The sequence below is a fragment of the Eleutherodactylus coqui genome, chromosome 6 (genome assembly GCF_035609145.1).
Source record: "Eleutherodactylus coqui strain aEleCoq1 chromosome 6, aEleCoq1.hap1, whole genome shotgun sequence".
Taxonomy (NCBI): domain Eukaryota; kingdom Metazoa; phylum Chordata; class Amphibia; order Anura; family Eleutherodactylidae; genus Eleutherodactylus; species Eleutherodactylus coqui.
In genome coordinates, this window is record NC_089842.1 from 157496504 (window position 1) to 157516608 (window position 20105).

At 39.9% G+C, this 20105-nt stretch overlaps 1 protein-coding gene across 2 annotated transcripts in view; it reads right to left on the reverse strand.

Annotated features, from left to right (window-relative positions):
* Positions 1-423: 423 nt before the first annotated feature.
* BCL11B (BCL11 transcription factor B) overlaps positions 424-20105 on the reverse strand; it is a 102657-nt gene continuing 82975 nt past the window's right edge. The window contains exons 3-4 of one of the 2 annotated variants that reach the window (XM_066608051.1): positions 15432-17291; positions 424-902 (exon numbers count right to left, since the gene is read on the reverse strand). In XM_066608051.1, coding sequence (XP_066464148.1) covers positions 712-902; positions 15432-17291 — 2051 coding nt within the window. In that variant the 3' untranslated portion in view covers positions 424-711. Of the gene's footprint in view, positions 903-11024; positions 17292-20105 lie in introns of those variants that run through there. The other variant, XM_066608052.1, reaches the window with a different exon arrangement.

Genomic DNA, 20105 nt, shown 5'->3' on the forward strand with positions numbered 1-20105 from the left:
CTCTCCGCTCCCGCTGTGTCCCATGATGCTCCGCGCCTGTGTTTATGTATAGACTGCAGTCCCGCCCAGTTTATGGGACGTCGCAGGCACTGCAGCCAATAACAGAGCTCGAGCACTGAGTTCTGTTAATGGCTGCAGTGCCGATGACTTACCTTAAACCGGCTGGCGAAGCTTGTAAATCTGATGTTAGAGGAGAGACCAGGAGCAGGACACAGCAGGGAGAGGTGAGTATATGTTGGTTTGTTATTTTACTGCATGAGGAACTGGATTTACAAAAAGTATACAACTTGGAAAATTCCTTTAAGGAACTTTTTAACCTCATTTCTGTATGGAATGGGTAATTTCCTTAAGAGGGAACCTGCTACGCTCATCGATCCTTTACTCGCTCAACCCACTACCCCACCAGAAGAAGAAACACAAGGCAAATGCTTTTTGGCAAACAAATTTTTTATGGCACCCGCCGCTTCTTTATTTACAAGTAATACAGCGTGAAGTCTGGCACCAATAGCATCACTTGATCCCATTTGGAATGAATTGAGCCCCCTCCGGTGGCCCGGTTCTCAGGCGGGTAGGGATACACCTGCCGCCTGACTCTTTTGTGCACAGCAAAACAAACATCACATCACCAGATAACTAGCTGGCTTAACATCGGCCCCACTGAGACTGTCTCTGTTGGCCGTGGTCTTCATCAGGCGTTATTGGTTCGCCACATCAACTGCTTGCCATTGACTTAACATCAGCTTGTTGCAACATTGGCCCAATGTCGCCCAGTGTTGGCCCTTGGAAGGGCCCACCTAAAATCCTGTGTGCCCTTCCCCATTGCTCAAATAGGGCTGCTACATCTGTGGGACACCTCGATTTTCTCTTGCGCTGGTAAGTGCCGCGATTCCACCTCACATTACCTATTCAAAATAAAACGATAAGGGTTATAGGCTACAGCAGTATACAGGTGATCGTACAGATAGTGCATGGCAAGGCAAGGATAAAACAAGTAAAATGAACAGCGGGCTGAATCTAACTAAATTTACCCTCCCCGTCACAGCTTTTTACCTTGCCTGGGCTTCCGGGCCTACTTTTGTCACCTACTGCCCTACTCTCTTTTCATCTGCTGGCCCCCTGACTCACCTTCCTGGCCCTAAACAATGGGTTATAAAACTGCGACTATCATGTCCTTTCTCACAAAGCTACACTATCACCAGTGATACCCATAGACTGACCTATCTTCCGCAGATCTTGTTCCTTTCCAGTGAGCCCCAGTGACCCCCTTACAGCTCCTTGTTCCTACTCCTTTATTTGGCCCTCATCTCTCTTTATTGCTCCATTTGTACATACAAGTCTGTATGCATAATACTAAAATGATAGTTTCACAAAATATTCATTATGTACACATAGTATGGTGGGGGAGTATTTAGAGGGGTTGTCTAGTTTAGAAAAAATATATATACTATTATTGAATTCTGAGTCAATAGTACTGGGGTCTCCAGTTCTGGACATTCATCTATTAACCAGAGAGTAAAGTGGCTACCAAAAGCTCCTCTTGCCGTGTAGGGCCTACATTCCCATGTATTTCAAGGACAGTCAATTGGAAGTACTTCATTTCCCTTGTGATGGCACTTGTGGGAAAATGTACACTTGCTGCCAGGTTGTCCCACAGATTACCACAGATTGTTGGGTGTCCCAGCAGCAGAGCACCTTGGAATCAACTTATTATTAGAAAAAATAATTATCGAAAGTAGATAATCCCTTTACTTTCTAGATGAAGTTTCTTGATAAGGGCCTTTTTGATTACCATTCAGTTTATTGCTGGAACATGCAAATCTAAACAATACTCGTTCAGTGTGAACACTGCCAGAGACTGAACAACGAATGATACTTCGTTCGCTTATCGTTCACCGATCAGTTCGTGTAAGCATAGAAATCAAAAGGCAATTGGCTCAGGCATATAGGCAATCATTCATCTATGAACGACTGGCCGTTAACTGTGAATGGAGGTGGGCAGCTGGAAGTGTTCCGTCTCCATTCGCTGAACAATTATTGATCCTGTGTGAAGGAGAAGAAGCAATAATCGCTGGGATGACTGACGGGCACCCGACAATTAATGTGTAAAAGGACCCTTAGGAGAACAGTCTTAAAGGGGTTTAAATCAGAGCAGATTTCGACTCAGAACAGAAGTTAGGGTTTGTTCATATCAGAGTCAGAGGTTCCCTTCAAAACCTCTGTCACTAATTTCTGCTAGAAAACAGGATGAAATATCGCAGTGCGTGCTATTTTCCTGCTCCCCGAACGAGCACTAAAACAGAAGTCTGGAGCGTTGATGTGAGCGAGCCCTTAGTGACCATCAACGTTTGGTGACTATAGCTGCTTTACGGACAAATCTTAACATTTTTGTATTTGGTTGCGGTGGTTATTTTTGCTAAGTAATAATAGGAAGTACAGCCATATTGGTTGTGACTTGAATTACCATATCAGTAACTGATGCCAAGCTAAAACTTTTGCAGTCTGTTCTATCAAAAACAAAGTGACAGTTTTACCATCAGCTGCTAATTAAAAGACTGACAACTGATATGACTGAACTTACTGTTGTCACTGTTTCAAAAATGCCCATCACAACAAAACAAAAAAGTGCCAATCTCTGTAAAAAAAGACATAAACTCTAGATGTTGACTTACCTTATGATTATAGTATGACCATTTCTCATGATTTTGAGCCCTCATATAATCATATTTTATTCACAATAGAACATAGAACACATCAGAAGGACAAAGTGAGGCGTTTTTCCATTTCATTAACTCACTTAGAAATTGATGGCAGTGACACATCTCACAAAAGTTGGGACCGGGCCGTGTCTAACATTGTTTAGTAACCCCGCTTCTTTTTACAAGTCTGTAAACATCTGGGAAGTGAGGAGACCAATTGTTGGAGTTTTGGGAGAGGAATGTTGTCCTATTCGTATCTGATGTAGGACTCCTATTGGTAAAAGGTCTGGACTGCAGGCGGCCAAATCTGCCCCTTGACTCTTGTTCTGTAAAGCCATGCTGTTGTGATGGATGCAGTATGTGGTTTAGCATTGCCTGGCTGAAATATGTAAGGCCTTCCCTGAAAGAGACGTTGTCTGGATGGGCGCATATGTTGTTCTAAAACCTCTATATACTGCTGAGCATTGATAATACATTTCAAGATGTGTTAGCTGCCAATGCCATAAGCACTAATGCAACCCCAAAGCACCAGAGATGCCGGCTTTTGAATTGGGCATGATACAACTATAACTCGCATTTGTGGATTGCACGGTGAACTGTGTTCACAGACTATGATTTCTGGAAGTATTCCTGAGCACATGCAGTGTTTTTAATGCAGTGCTTTCAAGGCTCCGTGGATCTTGAGCATGCAATATTAACCGCCGGCCTTGTCCCTTGTGCACATGAATTTTTCCAGATTCTCTAAATCTTTTGATGATATTATGTTCTGTAGATGGTGGGATATACAAAGCCATATTTTACATTGAGAAACATTTTTCTGAAATTTGTACTCAATTTTAAGGTGCAGTTTTCACAGATTGGCAAACATCTGAAGATCTTTGCTTCTGAGAGACTCTGCCTCTCTTTTTATACAGTCATGCGACTTAGCAGAAAATTGACCCTCCAGCTGTTTTTCACTAGTGCCACTTAATTTTCCAGCCTTTTGTTAACTTTTATGAGATGTGTTGCTGCCATAAATTTCTTAATGAAATGGGAATATATCTAATTTTCAACTTCTGATATGTGTTTTATGTTCTGTTGTGAATAAAATATGGTTATTTCAGATTTCCAAATCATTGCATTCTTTTTAGCCTTAGATTTACATTTTACAGTGTTCCAACTTTTTGGGAATTGGGTTTGTGTATATATATGTATATATATATATATATATATATATATATATATATATATATATGTGTGTGTGTATATTCTATATATATATAAATATGTATATAATAAGAATGGTATAAGAATGATAGATTAGACAGATAGATTTAGTATAGCATTAAAGTGTTATACGTTATACTGCATTTGACCGACATCTCCAGATCTCAAAACATCTACCAGCAAATAGAATTTCTGGTATCCAATCTCTCTAATCTAGAAGAGTAGCATAACGCTTGCAATATAAAATAAAAGCGCATCACAGAACTATTTACAAATGTTCCACTCATTTGTTCAATGCACTTTGTAGCATAACACTATTTTATATTCGGTCCTTGATCTGTTCAGAACTGGCGCTTCAGATTTGTGCCTAATGAGAATATAACTGCAAATGAGAGCGGCACAGTGAAATACGACACGATCACAGTGATTTCATTATTCTTTTCAATAACAACAGCGAGGAAAGGAATCAGCAGACTGTAGCAGTAATAAAGCCTAAGCTTGTTTGTATCTGTATGGAGTTTTAGGTCCATCTCCACTGTTTTCATGCTTAGACTACAAGTAAAATGAATGCATAATGTAAAAGATGTGTCTCCCTATATTCTGTAGTGATATCTCCATAATCATGATGTAATATAAAATGTGATGTCATAACCTATAATATCATGAACATATGTTAGGGCTAATAGTTGATTTATTCCAAAAGTACCTCCATACTTGATATTTTTTGCTTAAAAAAGTGTTGCACACTGTGGACAGTTCCTTTTTTTTAAAAGGGCCCATTGAAAATAAGCTGATCACAAGGTGTTGTGCTGTTGGGATCCCCAATGATCACCTGTAATTTACCTGGCTACAGGTGTTTAGTTTCACTGCAGAACTTTACAGGGCGAAAGAAACACTGCAAAGCGCCCATTCAAATCAATGGCCTGTGCAACACATCGACATATTGGGTCCTCCAGTGCTAGAGGACCTCTCCATGGTTGCTGTCCCCTTCAGCTAAATGATGGAGTTTTCATATGAGGGCCTCTCTTCTATTATCTCTGTATACCTTAATAGCGTATCTGCAAATATGTTTTCTAAATCAGATTGATGTATATTAAGGATGAGTTAAAAAAAAAAACAAGGTCATTATTGACAAACTGTTGTTAGAGGGGTTGTCTGACTTAGAAAAAAAAATTAAACATCTGGCCATGTCATAAAGTAACAAAAGAAATAATGCTTACCTCTTCTTTCCCACAGGAAACACTGCAGCAGCTCTTGCAATGATCCCGGTCTATGTTGAGAGCAGAAGTCAGGTGACCACTATGGCCAATCAGAGGCTGCAGTGACACCTTTCTGAACTTCTGGCACAATGATGCCCAGAATGTGTGCTAATGCCAGGAGAGTGAAGGTGAAGCTATAGCCTTTGAATTGGCTACATTAGTCAACTGACCTCTGCTGTCAGCACAGACCATATTCATCGTTGGAGCTGCTACCCTGTTGCCTGGGGGAAGAAAAGAAAGATGAGTCTCATTTTTGTGTTATTTCATTGTATGTGAAGATGTTAATTTAGTTTTTTTTAAGTTGGACAACCCCTTTAAAGGAGTTGCCTCGTGAAGGATAAGCCCTATTCATATGACCTATCAGTACACCTAGTCCCCTCCATGAGCCATAACAGAAAACTTAATAGATAAATCAGACTGATCTTTTATCCAGGTAGGAGATCAGAGGTATGTGGGATCACAAGTGGAACAATATGGTGTCCAGAGTAATTGTCTTTTTTTTTCATCAGAACGCATTTTAATGAAAGACTAAGAAATGACAACAATGTACCGGCAATAAGCATGAGGCACGCAGGCCTCAAAAGGAACTTTCTCCTCTTTTTAAACTGTCTGGATTATATCAAGTAACGGAGACCTCACACCAACACTATGGGAGTTCTAGTGCTTTTCCATAAACTTTAGGACCTTCACAATGGGAACTAGAAGCATAGAAGCAAGAAGATCTCTTATATGTGCCAAGGCTTAGGAACTCATGTCTAGGAAAAACTTCTAATGAACACTTACAATATTGTCCAACTTTACATCTTGACCCCTAATTCTACACAAAGAGGACTCTTACCAAAGTTCAACTCAGGGAAAGTGTGAAGATGCACCAAAACTACAGAAATAGCCAATTTTCCCCACCAGTGATTCACATCAAAGGTTTCTCTTCAATTGTGTCAGTCACGTAGGGAGTCTATCATTCTTATAGATGTGGCTGTGGCCAAAAAAAGAAATGTATACATATTTCTAAGTGAGTAATGACTACATTTTCTAACTGATTAGTAATGCCTTACGACTTCACAAGATGTGCAGTGTGGAACAGCTTGATGTGTATAATCATTTTGACTTTTCCTCGCAGAACTGACTTTTGTGCTGTGTAGCTTTTAATATATTGATTCATGTTGCTAAACTCTACAGAGTAATGTGAATGCACGACATGACCTTATCGATACTTCCATCCAGACCAAAACCCGGCAGTAATTTACAGGTACCAATGACTTTATCTCAGCTTCAGATTTAACTCTTATCACTGACAATATATAGTTTGAAAGATATACAATCTCCTGCTACCTTAATTTGTCATTTAAGTAGATTACAACAAACAAGCTTTAACCCATAAAGCATGAGGCCTGATTTTGGTAGTTAATGGCGGGATTGTCTTCAAGGTCTCAACATTTCGAAAGCCATAACTTTTTAATTTTCCATCAAAATAGCCATGTCTAGGCTTTTTTTGTGACAAGCTGTATTTGTCAATGGTACCATTTTGATACCATAATGTATTGTACAACTCATTGTTTTTTGGTTACTGCCCCACAGACCCCTGAAGAAGCTGCGGGCGGTTAGTTCCGTTCTTTATGAATGTGACCGCTCAGACATTCACAGGATTCTGTGCTGATTCTTGCATGGCCGCTGGGTACATAACTGAGCAGTCATGTACACAATGAATGGCATGTTACCGTCTGCCACATGGAACACGTAAGAAATGGCGGGTGGTCACGTGCTGTTCATGGTGTATGTGATTGCTCAGCCACGTACTCAGCGGCCGTGAAGAATCACCACTGAAGCCTGTGAGTGGCTTAGCTATCACATACTGTTCATTGCGCATCGCTTCTTCTGAGTTCCGTGTGGCGGTCACCGGGGCTGCAGTGCTGAATGGGGAGCCGTTGGGATAGGTGAGCATTCAATTTCTCTTCATTTTAACCTTTTATCATTTTTTAATGTCCTGGAAAACCCCTTAAGTTTATTACTGTAAGTTAAGTGATAATTTGTGGCCGAATACTATAGTTAAGATAGCCAGATTAAGAAATTTGGGGTGGATCATATATATTGAAAAATGTTTGTTTCTATTCTATTTGTCTCAACAACACGTGAAATATGGAATTTACATGTTAATCTAAGAACCAGGGGCGTAACTATAGAGGATGCAGGGGATGCGGTTGCACCCGGGCCTAGGAGCCTTAGGGGGCCCATAAGGCCTCTCATCCCCATATAGGGAGCCCAGTACTATGAATAAAGCATTATAGTTGGGGGCCCTGTTGCAGGTTTTGCATTGGGGCCCAGGAGCTTGAAGTTACGCCCCTGGTAAGAACCATCTAAGAATACGTAAGAGTTCCAAAGATGGGTAGATTTCTGACTTGTGGGTATCATATAATTTTTATAAATAGCACCATTCTTGTCCATAGGCTGTGTCTGGTAAGGCATCTTCAAGTACATAGAAACGCATTGTAATACCCGACACAGCCCTTGGACAAGAGTGGTGCTATTTTTCTAACATCTCCTAACCCCTTAAAAAGAACATGTCACATTGAATCAAGCAGTTTGATCTGTCAGTAAGCTATACAGTAGGAAGAGCTAAGCAGATTGATAGTTTTGTCGGAAAATAATTAGTATAACTTGTTATTTATTCATTGAATTCCCTGTTATTTCAGTGCTTAGAAGTCCAGTGGGTGGAGCTACTCAGTGATGGACAGCTAGTTGCAGATGACAGCCATTTCTGTATGTACAGCCATATAGATATAGCTGTCAGTCCTTGAGTGAAACTGCCCACTGAACTCCTACATTAAAAAAAGAAGAGACAACATTTTCATAGTGACAGGTTCCTTTAAAGATCTATCCGCTAGAGAGCAGTGATCATTGTGTTTTTCAAAATTGCACTTTAGGATCCACATGCAAAACAATCACTCATCTTTGTACATTGAACATGTTTTGAACTTTTCTAATATTGTTTGGGCTCATTCAGATGGGCATATATCCCGTCCATATACCGTCTGTAAATTACACGGACAGCACACCGACCCAGTATAGTCAATTAAGCTAGTCACATGAGCGATTTTTCCCATGGACTGATGTCCTATTCTGTTCCATATCAGGGAAGGGAGTAGGACATCCAATGTCCACTACCGCCAGCGCCCTGACAGCACATAGACGTGCGTCCGTGTGATGTCTGATGCGAATTGTGCCTAAGAGCCTGCATACACCCATATGAATGGGTCCTTAGGCAGAGTGTGTCATGACTTATATAAAATAGGAATGCCATTTTTAGTTGTACACTCTTTACACCATTGATTAGAAACGGCTGGTACTAACGTAACATGTTTAGGGACAAGAGTCTTATGTGATATTCTCCGGTTGAAAGAAGTCAGCAGATTAACGCCACTGAACCGAACTCGTCCAGAATATATTCACACCATGGAAGTGACACTGACGCCAAGCTAAACTTAATTAGCAGTTAAAAATTAACTTTTCCCGTCTGTTTTTTTCTTACACAAACTCAATTATTTGTCATGGTGTGTGACATTTTGTTCCAACAGTCAAGTAGTTGTGTTAAGATATATATTTTTTTACCCATATTACGAAGGTGAATATATGTATATATATGTCTGTAATCTGTGTGTGTAATCTGGCATATCTGAGACTTGATAGTTATTGGGTCGAATAGCTATCAAATTACATTGTCTTTCCTTATACCCTTTGTTCATTTCAGATCCACTTCTGGCTTAGCCTAAAAAGTTACATTAAAGGGAACCTGTCACCTGCCTAAAGCACCATAAACTAAGTTATGTTTGTTAGGGCAGGTGACAGGGAGCTGGGTGATGTATTTTTCATACTCGCCCGCTTTCTTGTTTCCGAGGTGCCCACTTGTGAAGTCACCGAATCCACCGTGTTTTTGAAAAACGCTCCAGATTCTAAATATGCAGAATAGATATTTATGCTACAGAATTCAACTCCTGAAATACGAGGGGTTAAATTCCACAGCAGATCCGCCAAAAATAATGGTCAAATCTGCACCATTCAGGTGTGGATTTTGCCACTGTGGTTTTCCAGTGTAATTGCTGCAGGATTTCCATTGAATATGCCGGCCGCAATTACACTGAGTGTGAAGGTAAACTAAGAGTACAGAGACTCGAGGGACACAGCTCAAAATAAAAGGCTAATACATGAAATAAAGCTTTCCACTTGCAGTTTTAGATACAATTACTTTTTTATGGAATTTTTTTTTAGCCAAAGCTAAGAGTGGATCCAAATATGAAGGCAAGTATAAGCCCTTCCACTTCCTCTTGATCTACTCAAGGTTTTGGCAAAAAAAAAAAAATACGCAACAGCATGAAAAATTGAATTTAAGAACCAAAGCTATCTGGCATGGATTACAAAACTTTCCGGATTATTGCAATAAAAACTGCATCAAAATTGTAAAAAAAAACATGAAAACCACATCTGTCTATGTGGCCTTGTTGTTTTAAATCTGAATCCGCCCATCTAGACTATAAGACATTCCGAATTGTTGAGATGTGCAATTCTTGATGCAATCTTTGGTGCATTTTTGGTGCTGTTTATCTTAAGCAAAGCCAGTAATGGATACAGGTAGGAGGACAAAAGCAAGTCCTTCGATTATACTGATTTTTATACTTCTTCTTCTCCTTGGATCCACTCCTAGCTTTGGCTACAAAAAACTGCACCAAAAACAGCATCTGAGGGCTCAGTCACACGAGCGCCGATCCGTCCGTGTTCCTGCACGATAAATCGGCCGCACTGCAGGTGCGGATGACTCTGCACCGCCGAAAGAAAGAACACATGGCCAGCAATGGAGCCAGTCATGCAGAGAGTCGTCCGCACGTGGTGTGGCCGTCTCATCGTGCAGAAATACGGGCGGATCGGCGACCGTGTGACTGAGCCCCAAAGCTGTATCCGAAACTGACCTGCTCTTAAATCAAATATGTCTCATCTAGATTAGGAGATTTTTTGGGATTAATAACACACGCAGTTTTGCACATGCTAAGGGGGCACATAAAGCCTTCTTTTTTTTCAATTTTTTTGGATCCACTCCTGGCCAACATTTGTATCTAGGGCCAAAGGCGCAAGGCCTTAATGCAAGTTGCGCCCAAGCAACTTAGGACTCAGTCAAACGGGCGCATTGGCGCCCATGTTACTGCAGCCAGCAGACGGCCGTACCTGAAGACGGACGTCTCTCTGCAGCGCTGGGGGAAAGAACATGTGACCGGCTTCATTGCCGGTCATGTGTTCTTTCATCAGCGCTGGAGAGAGACGTCCGTCTTCAGGTACGGCCGTCTTCTAACTGTCAGTCACACGGGCGCATCGGCGCCGGTGTAGGGTGCCGATGCGCCCGTGTGACTGAGCCCTTAGGTACAACTAGCATCGGGCAGCACACAGACAGGTCTTTAAGAACCCTGTACATTGCACGTCCTATTCCTGTCCTTGAAAACGGATGAGAATAGAATACGCAATGTTTTTTTCCCCAAAAACCATGTGCATGTGAATAGTCTCGTAGGCTATAATAGGGCTGTGTGCTGTATGTGGAGCACATGGCCCCAAAAATCAAGCTATGTGCCTTTGGCCTAAAACTATACCAAAACAGCTTTAAAACAGGGATCAACACAGCAGTTATGAAACAGGCTTTGTGTTTTTAAATCACACATGTATCTAGATTCTGAGACTTCGTGGACCACTGGGTCGAACTACGGTAGTTTCGCTATAGCTACATTTTTTGCGTATTTTTTTTTATTCGTACATTGTTTTATTGATGATAAACAGGATAGAATTTTTTTCAAATTCCTAGATGAAGAAAACAGAAGAGGAAGAAGCATCATTTCATCAAGTTTAATGTCCAATTTATTTTTCTTTTTTATAACTTGAAAACTGGAACAAGCTTTGTTTCAAACGAGCGTACAAATGAAATGGCTGACACATGCTGAACTCAACAATGAGACAGTACGGTTAAAGAAAGACCATATTCTTGTACAGATAGATAAAGAAACAATAAATATTTCACCTAGCCATGTTGAAAAGACCTCTAGCCGTCCCAACATTTTATCCATAATAAAAAAAAAAGTGCTCGTTTTTCAAACAGAGCGCAAATACCAAGCAATAATAAATAGTTTCAAACTTGTAGTAAAAGACAAAAACCTCCAAAACAACAAAAGCTCATACAATAATAGAAAAAGGTAATAAAAATATTTTGCCTTGCCGTACAAATGCAAACAACTTAACCAACATTTAATTTTGCTTTGCAGTTCTGAAATTACAAAGAGCACCATTATGATGAGGCTGCCTGCAATACACAAAATGGCGGACCGTCTTTTACCATGGGCTGTGATGAAATGCTATTGACCGCTAAAAGGGACATAAGAGAAAACTAGGAGAGCAGGAGCTTGCTAATTGTGCTTGAAAGAAGAGGGGGGGGGATAGTTATTTTATCCCAAAAATTTCACTTTTGTGCTTGTTGGTTTGACCTATGAATACCCATTAGTAGACGTGTGGCACATACCATTTCGGTAAAACTAAAAAGAGGGGTTCCACATTTGCTGGTGTCGTTACAGTTTCATCCATTGGTTTAGTTGGAGATCCAACTTTCTTGGCGGGGCAATCGAAATCGATTAGCTTGACCAAAAGGGTATCATTGATTTCAAAAAGGCAACGAGTTGCCAATTTTAGTGTTCCCAGAACTGGGGAATTATGGGGGGGAAAAAAAATCAGAATTTCATCTCAGCCCATCAAACATTCAGGAATTTTTATGGAATGTACAAAAAGGATTGAAAAGCAAAGCAGATGCTAATGGACTGGCAAGACCTGGGTTCATGTGACGTCCTGTTCTGACAGGGGATGGCGTGGTTGTGCCTGGACCATATAGCATAATAATACAGTAGGTTTTGTGTTCTCCTTTAACTAGTTTGAGTTATAAGTACAACATATAGGGAGAAAAGATAGGATGTAGGATGGCGCGTAACTCTCTATAAGAGGTTTTCTGGAAACTTCACAGGTTACAGTTTGTGGAATGTTCCTGTAATTTTTATACAAAAAATTATATTATTTTACACTGGTAATCCGTACCAATCATTCAATACCTGCTAAGGCCTTGATACAAGGTCCAGGCACCCTATAGATTGTTACATCCCTGTAGGAACAGTACTTATTTTGTAGGCTAATAATGAAAAAATGTACAACTAATATTTACCGGTGAACAAAATATTTAAGTTGTTTTCTTTTTGATTATCCAGAAAGCTGTTAAACAACTTCCTTTTTTTTTATTTTCTGTACAGTAGGACTTAAATTACAAATGCTTTATTTATTTTGTATTTTTTTGTATTTTTTTTTTCAATATTTTATCCTGCCAAATTAAAAAAATATATTATGGCAGCATGTTTATTTCATTTTATTTTTCAAATTCACTAACAAAAAGGTACATTTAATCCTTTCAAAAGGACAAGCGTACAGTTAAAAAATTACAAGCTCCGGTAAAAATACAGCAAGTGCCTACATCATGTGAACCAATCAATATCAATATCCATTCCAGAAGAGGGGGAAGGGGAAGGGCAAGGGGAGAAGGAATCAAATTAAGCACAGTTCAGAAAAGTGATTTTTTTTTTTTTTTTGCAAAGCAATAACAATATTAAGCACTTTTTTTCTACTTACTTTTTCTACATGGTGTAGCAATCACCTTTTAATCCCCAAATACAAGTTTCTATACAGTTCGAAATAAAAAAAAAAAACACCCAAGGCAGGAAAAAAAGTACTAAAACTCAGACTTTACAATTACAGTGACAAGAACATTGTTATAGACCCACCATTTAAGTTTTTTTTTACTGCAACATTTTTTCAAGGAATTTTTTTTTCTGGTTTTGTTAAATGCCCAGGCATTCTCCATTATTACAAATACTGGTCCACTTTTACAGTAATCAAGAAATTTTAATATATATAATATATACTAAAACCCCGTCACCAAAAAAAAAATCCAAAAAAAAATCCAAAAATAAACAATATACACATGGCCATGATGGCATTTTTCAAAAACCTATTAAGCAAACCTTGAAAAGAAATGATCGTCCAAACACACATACACACAATTATTTTTTTCTTTTACCCTTGTACGTATTGAATACTGTAAACGTATTTTAAGACAGAGTGCACTAAATTTAACGTTAAAAAAAAAAAAAAAAAAAATAGCAGTTGTTCCTGAATTGTTTTTGTTTTTTCCCCATTCAACGATAACTGGTAAGTTGTGTCATTTCATTTTCAATTCAGCAGTAAATAATTTTCATTCCATTTTTTTCTAAGCAGCGTTGTCCTGAAAAGAAACATAGCTGATAATAAATCAGCTGGAGAAGGTTCAAACTTGTGCTGAGTAAACATCTTCGTTAGATTGGGTCTTATGGCATTATTGAGTCCACACTATCGTCAACCAGATTTTTTTTTTTTTGTTTAATAAGTAAATGTGGCTTTTGATTTTTTTTTGTTTTTTTTTAAAGAAATGTACTTTTCTTGTATTACTATTTTAAAAGTCCTTTTTTTTCACAAAAAATGTTTTGCATTTTGTCTCAAGAGACTCACATAGGAAGATCAGTTTTCAAGGCACTCACAAAAAATTCGAATGGCAGTAGACAAACCGTCCAATAAATTATATATATATTCTTTTTATAGTGCCAGCATTGTGAATGCCATGCTTAGCAACGCTGGCACTTAATCTCAGGCGTTCCCTTATAGAGTTCAACCCGCCATCGGGTTGCGTAGGAGAATAGGCTGTAATTTCTTGTTCAGAAGCCATGGAAAACTCAAGTTTTTGTTTTTTTTTGTTTTTTAAAGTGCGGTCAACAAAATTAAAATGGGTAACCTTTTGATCTCTGCTGTCCTCCTGATGCACGCAAAAGAAAAAAAGAAAACAAAAATGGAAAAAGGATCTTAAAAGCAGGTGTCATTATCGGAACTTGCAATTATTTAGAATAAATAACATGTTCAAATTCATAGTCCACAATATTACAAATGACATAACGGTAATGAACTGCAATGATGACCCTTCAGCCTTTCAGCACTGAGTGAACTGCAAAACACTGCAGGTGGGTTCAAAGTTTCAAGAATAACAGTGCATCTTTCTGCCATTTGCTTGCAAGAGTGACTCGCAACGCAAAGCCCACGGAGCTGGGGTTGCAGAGCACTTGAGCAGCAAAAAATCATTTCAACATGAAGCAGATTGCTTGCTTTTGAGCTGGGACACTTCTCCGAGATATGCCTCTGACAAAATTTCCCATCTATGTGGAAGGTTGAGACTATTTTTGAAAAATTTCCCTTTTGTTTTTGAGGTGTACCCCCAAGATTCTTAGTAAAGACTCTTGAGTTTTAGGTTGCATTTTAACTGTTGCGTATGAGATCCTACCATGCAATTAAAATTAAGTGCTAAAAATATTATAAGATTGTAATCCGCTGTGTAAATAATCCTGACCCCATCTTTTAGGAAATGGCCATATAACATAAAATCGGTAACAAATGAAATCAAATAGCTGATGGCTTCTTTGCAAGAAATTACAAAAGTTTTAGCTTAAATTCCAGAAATGTAGCAGCCCAAAATGATAATTTAAAATACAATTCTCCACTACTAAGACAATGGGGAGGGGAGGCTACTACTGGGAGAGATGGGATTAAACCCTTTTTGTCCTGAAGGGGGCTGAAAAATCATTGTTGCCTATAACAAGTTATCAGTCCCCGCAGCACAAGAGGGATTTTTTGTTTTTTTGTTTGTTTTTTATAACAAGGATGCGCAATAACAAAAAAACAATATAAAAAAATATAGAAAGGAAATTAAAAAAGAAACAGCAAAAAAAAGTACCTGCACATGCCAAAATGACAAATTAAACCCAAATAAATACAGAAATTATTGCACAGTTAAAAGGCTCCACAATTGTTACTGCCTTATTCAACCCTCAGGTTTAAAAGAACTGCAGACACAGGATATATTTTAAGTGCCACTTTGCGACACCTAACATGTTTACACTAAGTTATGTTTAAGGAGGCAAGTAAGGTCAGCTTTCTCAGTTGGCAATAGTTATATCTGTACAAATTAAATTGAATTAACCCATATAGGGGCCTTAGCTTCTTTCTGCCTGCTCAATTTTCACGTCATTTGTCAGCAAGTGTTCTCCGTGCCACTTTTTCATGTGTTTTTCCAAGGTGCTGTAAACGCTGAAGGGCATCTGGCAAATGTCACAGCGGTACACCTCCTTACCTATCTGGCCATGTGTTTTCATATGGCGCGTCAGCTTGCTGCTCTGTGCACATGCATAGTTGCAGAGCTCACATTTGTAAGGCCGTTCCCCAGTGTGGCTCCGACGGTGGACTGTGAGGTTGCTGCAGTTCTTAAATACTTTGCCACAGAACTCGCACGTATCACTCCTTCTCCCTTCCTTTGAGCTGGGTCGACCAGGGCCTGGTCCACTGATGTGAGGGGTACTGCCCCCACTTGCTGTCCCACTCCGCCCTGAGAGACCCCCGTCCAGCATATCACCTGGTGGAGTGGAGAACCGCAGGCTTCCGTTTTCTGAAGAGTGTTCAGAAGACGTTGCAAAAGGGGATTGTCGAGAGTCTGTGAATCCAAGAAATGGATCCTTCATGAAGTGCCGTGATGCTGCATATCCAACCAGCCACTGTGAGTAAACGTTTTCTGAAGGGATTATCGTTGCTGGTGGCAAGTCCAAGTCTTTCTCAATTTTTATCCTTTTTGATGAGTTATTGAGACCACTGCCAGAGATGGGCATTGGTTTTCGAGGGAGCAAGCCTGGAAAGGGTTCACCTGAGCCAAAATTTCTTCCGTTGACTGTCCCTTCTTCATTTCGTATAATTTCTCTCTCTACCCCGTCTTCGTCAACTGGAATTCCCCGACATATGTCTCGGGGATCAGAGCGTTTCATGAAGTGGCTTCTCTTTTGTTTGTCATTAAGCATGTCATTATATTGTTGCATGGCTCCCATGTTTACATTATCCATTACTTTACCAAGGACAAGTGACTTCTCATCATGAATTTGCTTTGCGCCGTTTTCACGGTTGCGACTCATTTCTGAGTCCATGCTGAAACTTGATTCTGGTCTACTCTCATTCTCCAATTCCTCTTCCTCTTCTTCTTCCTCCTCCTCCTCTTCTTCATTATCATGGCCTAAGGAACGGTCACTTTCATTTCTAAAATCTGTCTCGTTGGATTTCACACCTTCTCCCGTTAAATCGCTAGTGCCTGGTTCTGGTGAACTTGTAGCTGATAGTCCATCATCAGACCTGCCAGTCATTGAGCCAGCTTTGTGCATATGCGTTTTCATGTGGCGTTTTAATTTGCTTGCCTGCGAGCAAGCATGATCACACAATTGACATTTATAAGGTTTTTCCCCTGTGTGACTACGACGGTGAACTATAAGATTGCTCTGGAACTTGAAAGTCTTCCCACAGAACTCACAGGATTTACTCTTGGCTTGGGTTTGCGGTGGAGTCGTACTGTTTGGGGGCATTGGTGGCAATGGTGGTGTACTCATAAAAGGGGATTTAGGGCTTGGCTGGAAGGGATTTAGCAGGCGATGCATAGGATTGCCACGGTTCGGAGATACCGGAGGAGGAGTGGAGTTATTTCCTGCCAGTTCTCGTAGCCTTCGAGAAAAATCCATTGCTGGAGATTCAATTGCCATTGGATTTAAACGCATAACTCTGTCAAAGGCACTGGGATGCTGGGCAACTAACCCCATTTCTTCGGCACTAAGGCGGTGCGGGTCCAGATGATGGCGAGGGGGTGGGCTAAAGAGTGGTGGCGTGTTTGGGAGCCGAGCATCAGCAAAGCCTGGATGTTCACGTAGGATGGGTCCAGTCATTCGCAAAAGATTAAAGGGATTGTTATCTCCAAGGAAGTTCATCAAGGGGGATGGTGCAACAGTCTCCGGTCCCAGAGGTGGAGGGATAGTGATTCGGGGAGTAAGGGAACTGCTAGTTGGGCTGGTCTCCAGATAGATGCGAAATCCATGTGTGTTTTGGGCATGTTGAAGCAGAAACCAGGCGCTGTTGAAAGGCTGCTTACATGTTGTGCAAATATAGCTTGAAGGCTCATCTTTACCTAAAAAGAAAAGAGAAGAACATTCAAATGACAAATTCTTGCTAATTTTTTTAAAATTAAAATTAACTAAAATGTCCAAAATTATAAAAATTGCAGTATTTTTCTTATTTTCAGAAAAACTTCTAAGCAATTTCTTAATGATGACTGTTGCTTTTTGAACTGCAAACAAAGCTCTAATGAATGTCTCATAACACTCTACCTATTATCACTTCTGTGCAAATTTACAGACTGCAGCTCAATATACAACACAGTAATGAATATTTGCTAATATACTTGTATTATATTCTTATCAGCTTGGCAGGGTAATGAATATAAGCACAGAAAAACAATATCTAATCAATAACTTCTTCAAAATACTTCACTGAAACTCATTGCTATTGATTCTTTAATACACTGCAATTGGGTGGCTATAACATCGTAGCTGTGTTGAGTATGACATGAAGACTTATCTGTTACTAAATGTCTACACATCACTTGATTTACATGAGATTACTCACGAGTACAATGATGCTGAGTTTGGAATGCATTATGAGAGAGCTCTTCCCTTCACAAATGGTTTAGCTATAAATGAGCAACATGTGGTAAGTGGGTGAAAAAGTTTTAATAATTTAGAAGTTAAAAAATAATGGGATCATCACTAAAAGAATGAAATCCTATGGGTACAGAACACATGACAGACAAAAAAGACAAAGCCCTTACTAAGGTGACCATATATTTGATTAGTTTTGGCCAAATTTGCTTATAATTGAGTGACTAGCCAACTATCTAATGTGCTCAGTGGTCCACCAATCCTCTTCTAATGTACTGTAAATGTTTGTGGGGAAAAGTATTGGCCCACGTTTGACCAATAGCTATTCTAGGCTCTCTTCATATCTGTGTTATGGCTTTCTTTTATAAATGAAATTGCGATGAAATGCCGGATCAGTTATATGATAGATGCAAATGGCACCCAATGGACCCCACTGACTGACTAATGATGGAGTCCATTGGGATTCTGATGGAGCCTCCAAAACAAATGTGAGCAGATCCTTAAAGGAGTTCTGTCATTAAAAGAAAAGTCTATACTTACCTATTCCTCCCCAGGCAGCCTTCTTACCAGATCTTCACCTCACCAATCTTATCCTGAGTCCTCTGGTTCCCTGGGTCACCTCACCTCCACCTGGCTGGATTTTCTTCTTGTGATGAAGCGTACATTGCCGGCATTCTGCTTCTTGCAGGGCAATGTACACTACGTCACTAGTGACGTTGCGTTCACTGCCTGGCAGGGCATGCTAAATCCTCGGCAGCCTGCTTTAGCGCAACTGTGCATGCGCAATGTCTCGACGCTAGTGTTTCATATACTATATGTAACACTAGCAGCGAGATATCGCACATGCGCGCTAAAGCAAGCTGCCAATGTTTCAGCATTCCCTGCTAGGCAGTGAACGCTACATCACTCAGCGTTCACTGCACTGCAGGAAGTGAACTGAAGCTAATGGATGCTCCAAAACAGGAAGAAGGGGATCTGGATGGTAGGAGGTGACGTGACCCGGGGGACTGGGGGAGCCAGGAGAAGATAGGCGAGGAGAAGATGCAGTAAGAAGACTGCCTGGGGAAGAATAGGTAAGTATTGATTTTTTTTTTTCTAATGACAAAACCCTTTTAAGTGCATGGCCAGTTTAATGTCTGGATGAATGATTCTAGACATTTTCGACAGCTACTTTTTTGGTACTAGAACCATCAAAATGGAAAGGTACTGGGAATAAGGTGCGACCCGATAGTGTGATTAAAAAAACAAGATCACAGGATAACAGATGTGCTTCGAGACAACATTTCCTCTTCCTCAGTATAACTGGAGACACACACTAGGTGAAGGTAGAGAAGCCTGAACATGTATCAGTATGAGGAGAAGCCAGTCACCTAACTTCTTGACTTCTTGGGGTATTTTTCACTCTTGGCTATAGAAGCTGCCTTCCAGCTACTCTTCCTTGAACTATTGACACCACTAAGAATGAAAAAGAAATCTGTATCCTATTAATTATACCATTCATTCCTACTGGGAGTTTCAAACTTCTATTCGATCTGCCCACAAAATGGCAGCTTCCATCATTTACAGTTGACAGGTCATTCATAATTTCTCCTCCTGCACGATCTTGTTGGACGCCCAAGGACTTGTAAGAACACTGTAAAATACCTTTGTGTAAGTCGAGACGAGAAAAGCTGGATTTTTGAACCCCCTGTTACATCCTCTGTGAACATGTGCTTTTTACATTTTTATTAGGCTTTATGGTGAGGTCATTGCTTAAGAGAGTCTGCATTTTTATATAGCACATTGAACATTCAGTAGACAGGGAACTTGTATATACTTGAAAAGTTCTATTCAGGTAAACTGGGATTATTGAGGCTATTTAATTCAAGTGAACTGGTCGTTTTAAATGGCAGGCTTGTACACAATCACTTGCTGGGACTTGCTGACAAGAATTTGACCTCTTTTACCTGATGTCTTCTGATCATATAACTCATAAGGCATGCGAGTGCTGCAAGGTAGAACTTTACAGAAAAACAAATCCAAAACTGAAAAAATAGATCTACCGCTATATAGCTGTTTTCAGTATTTATAATAAAAAATAAAGTATAACTTTTAGACTTTGCAATAAACTCTTGCAGCGTTCCTGACTGGACAGTTATGTCTTAATGGGTGGAACCAGGGGTAAGCAATTTCCAGGTCTAAAGACCAAAAGCCAAGCATGGAGACATCATTTTACAAGGTCTAGTTCAAGAGGTCCTACACTATGACCAAATGGTGTCCAGGGAATGGAATCAGGACGCGGTGCA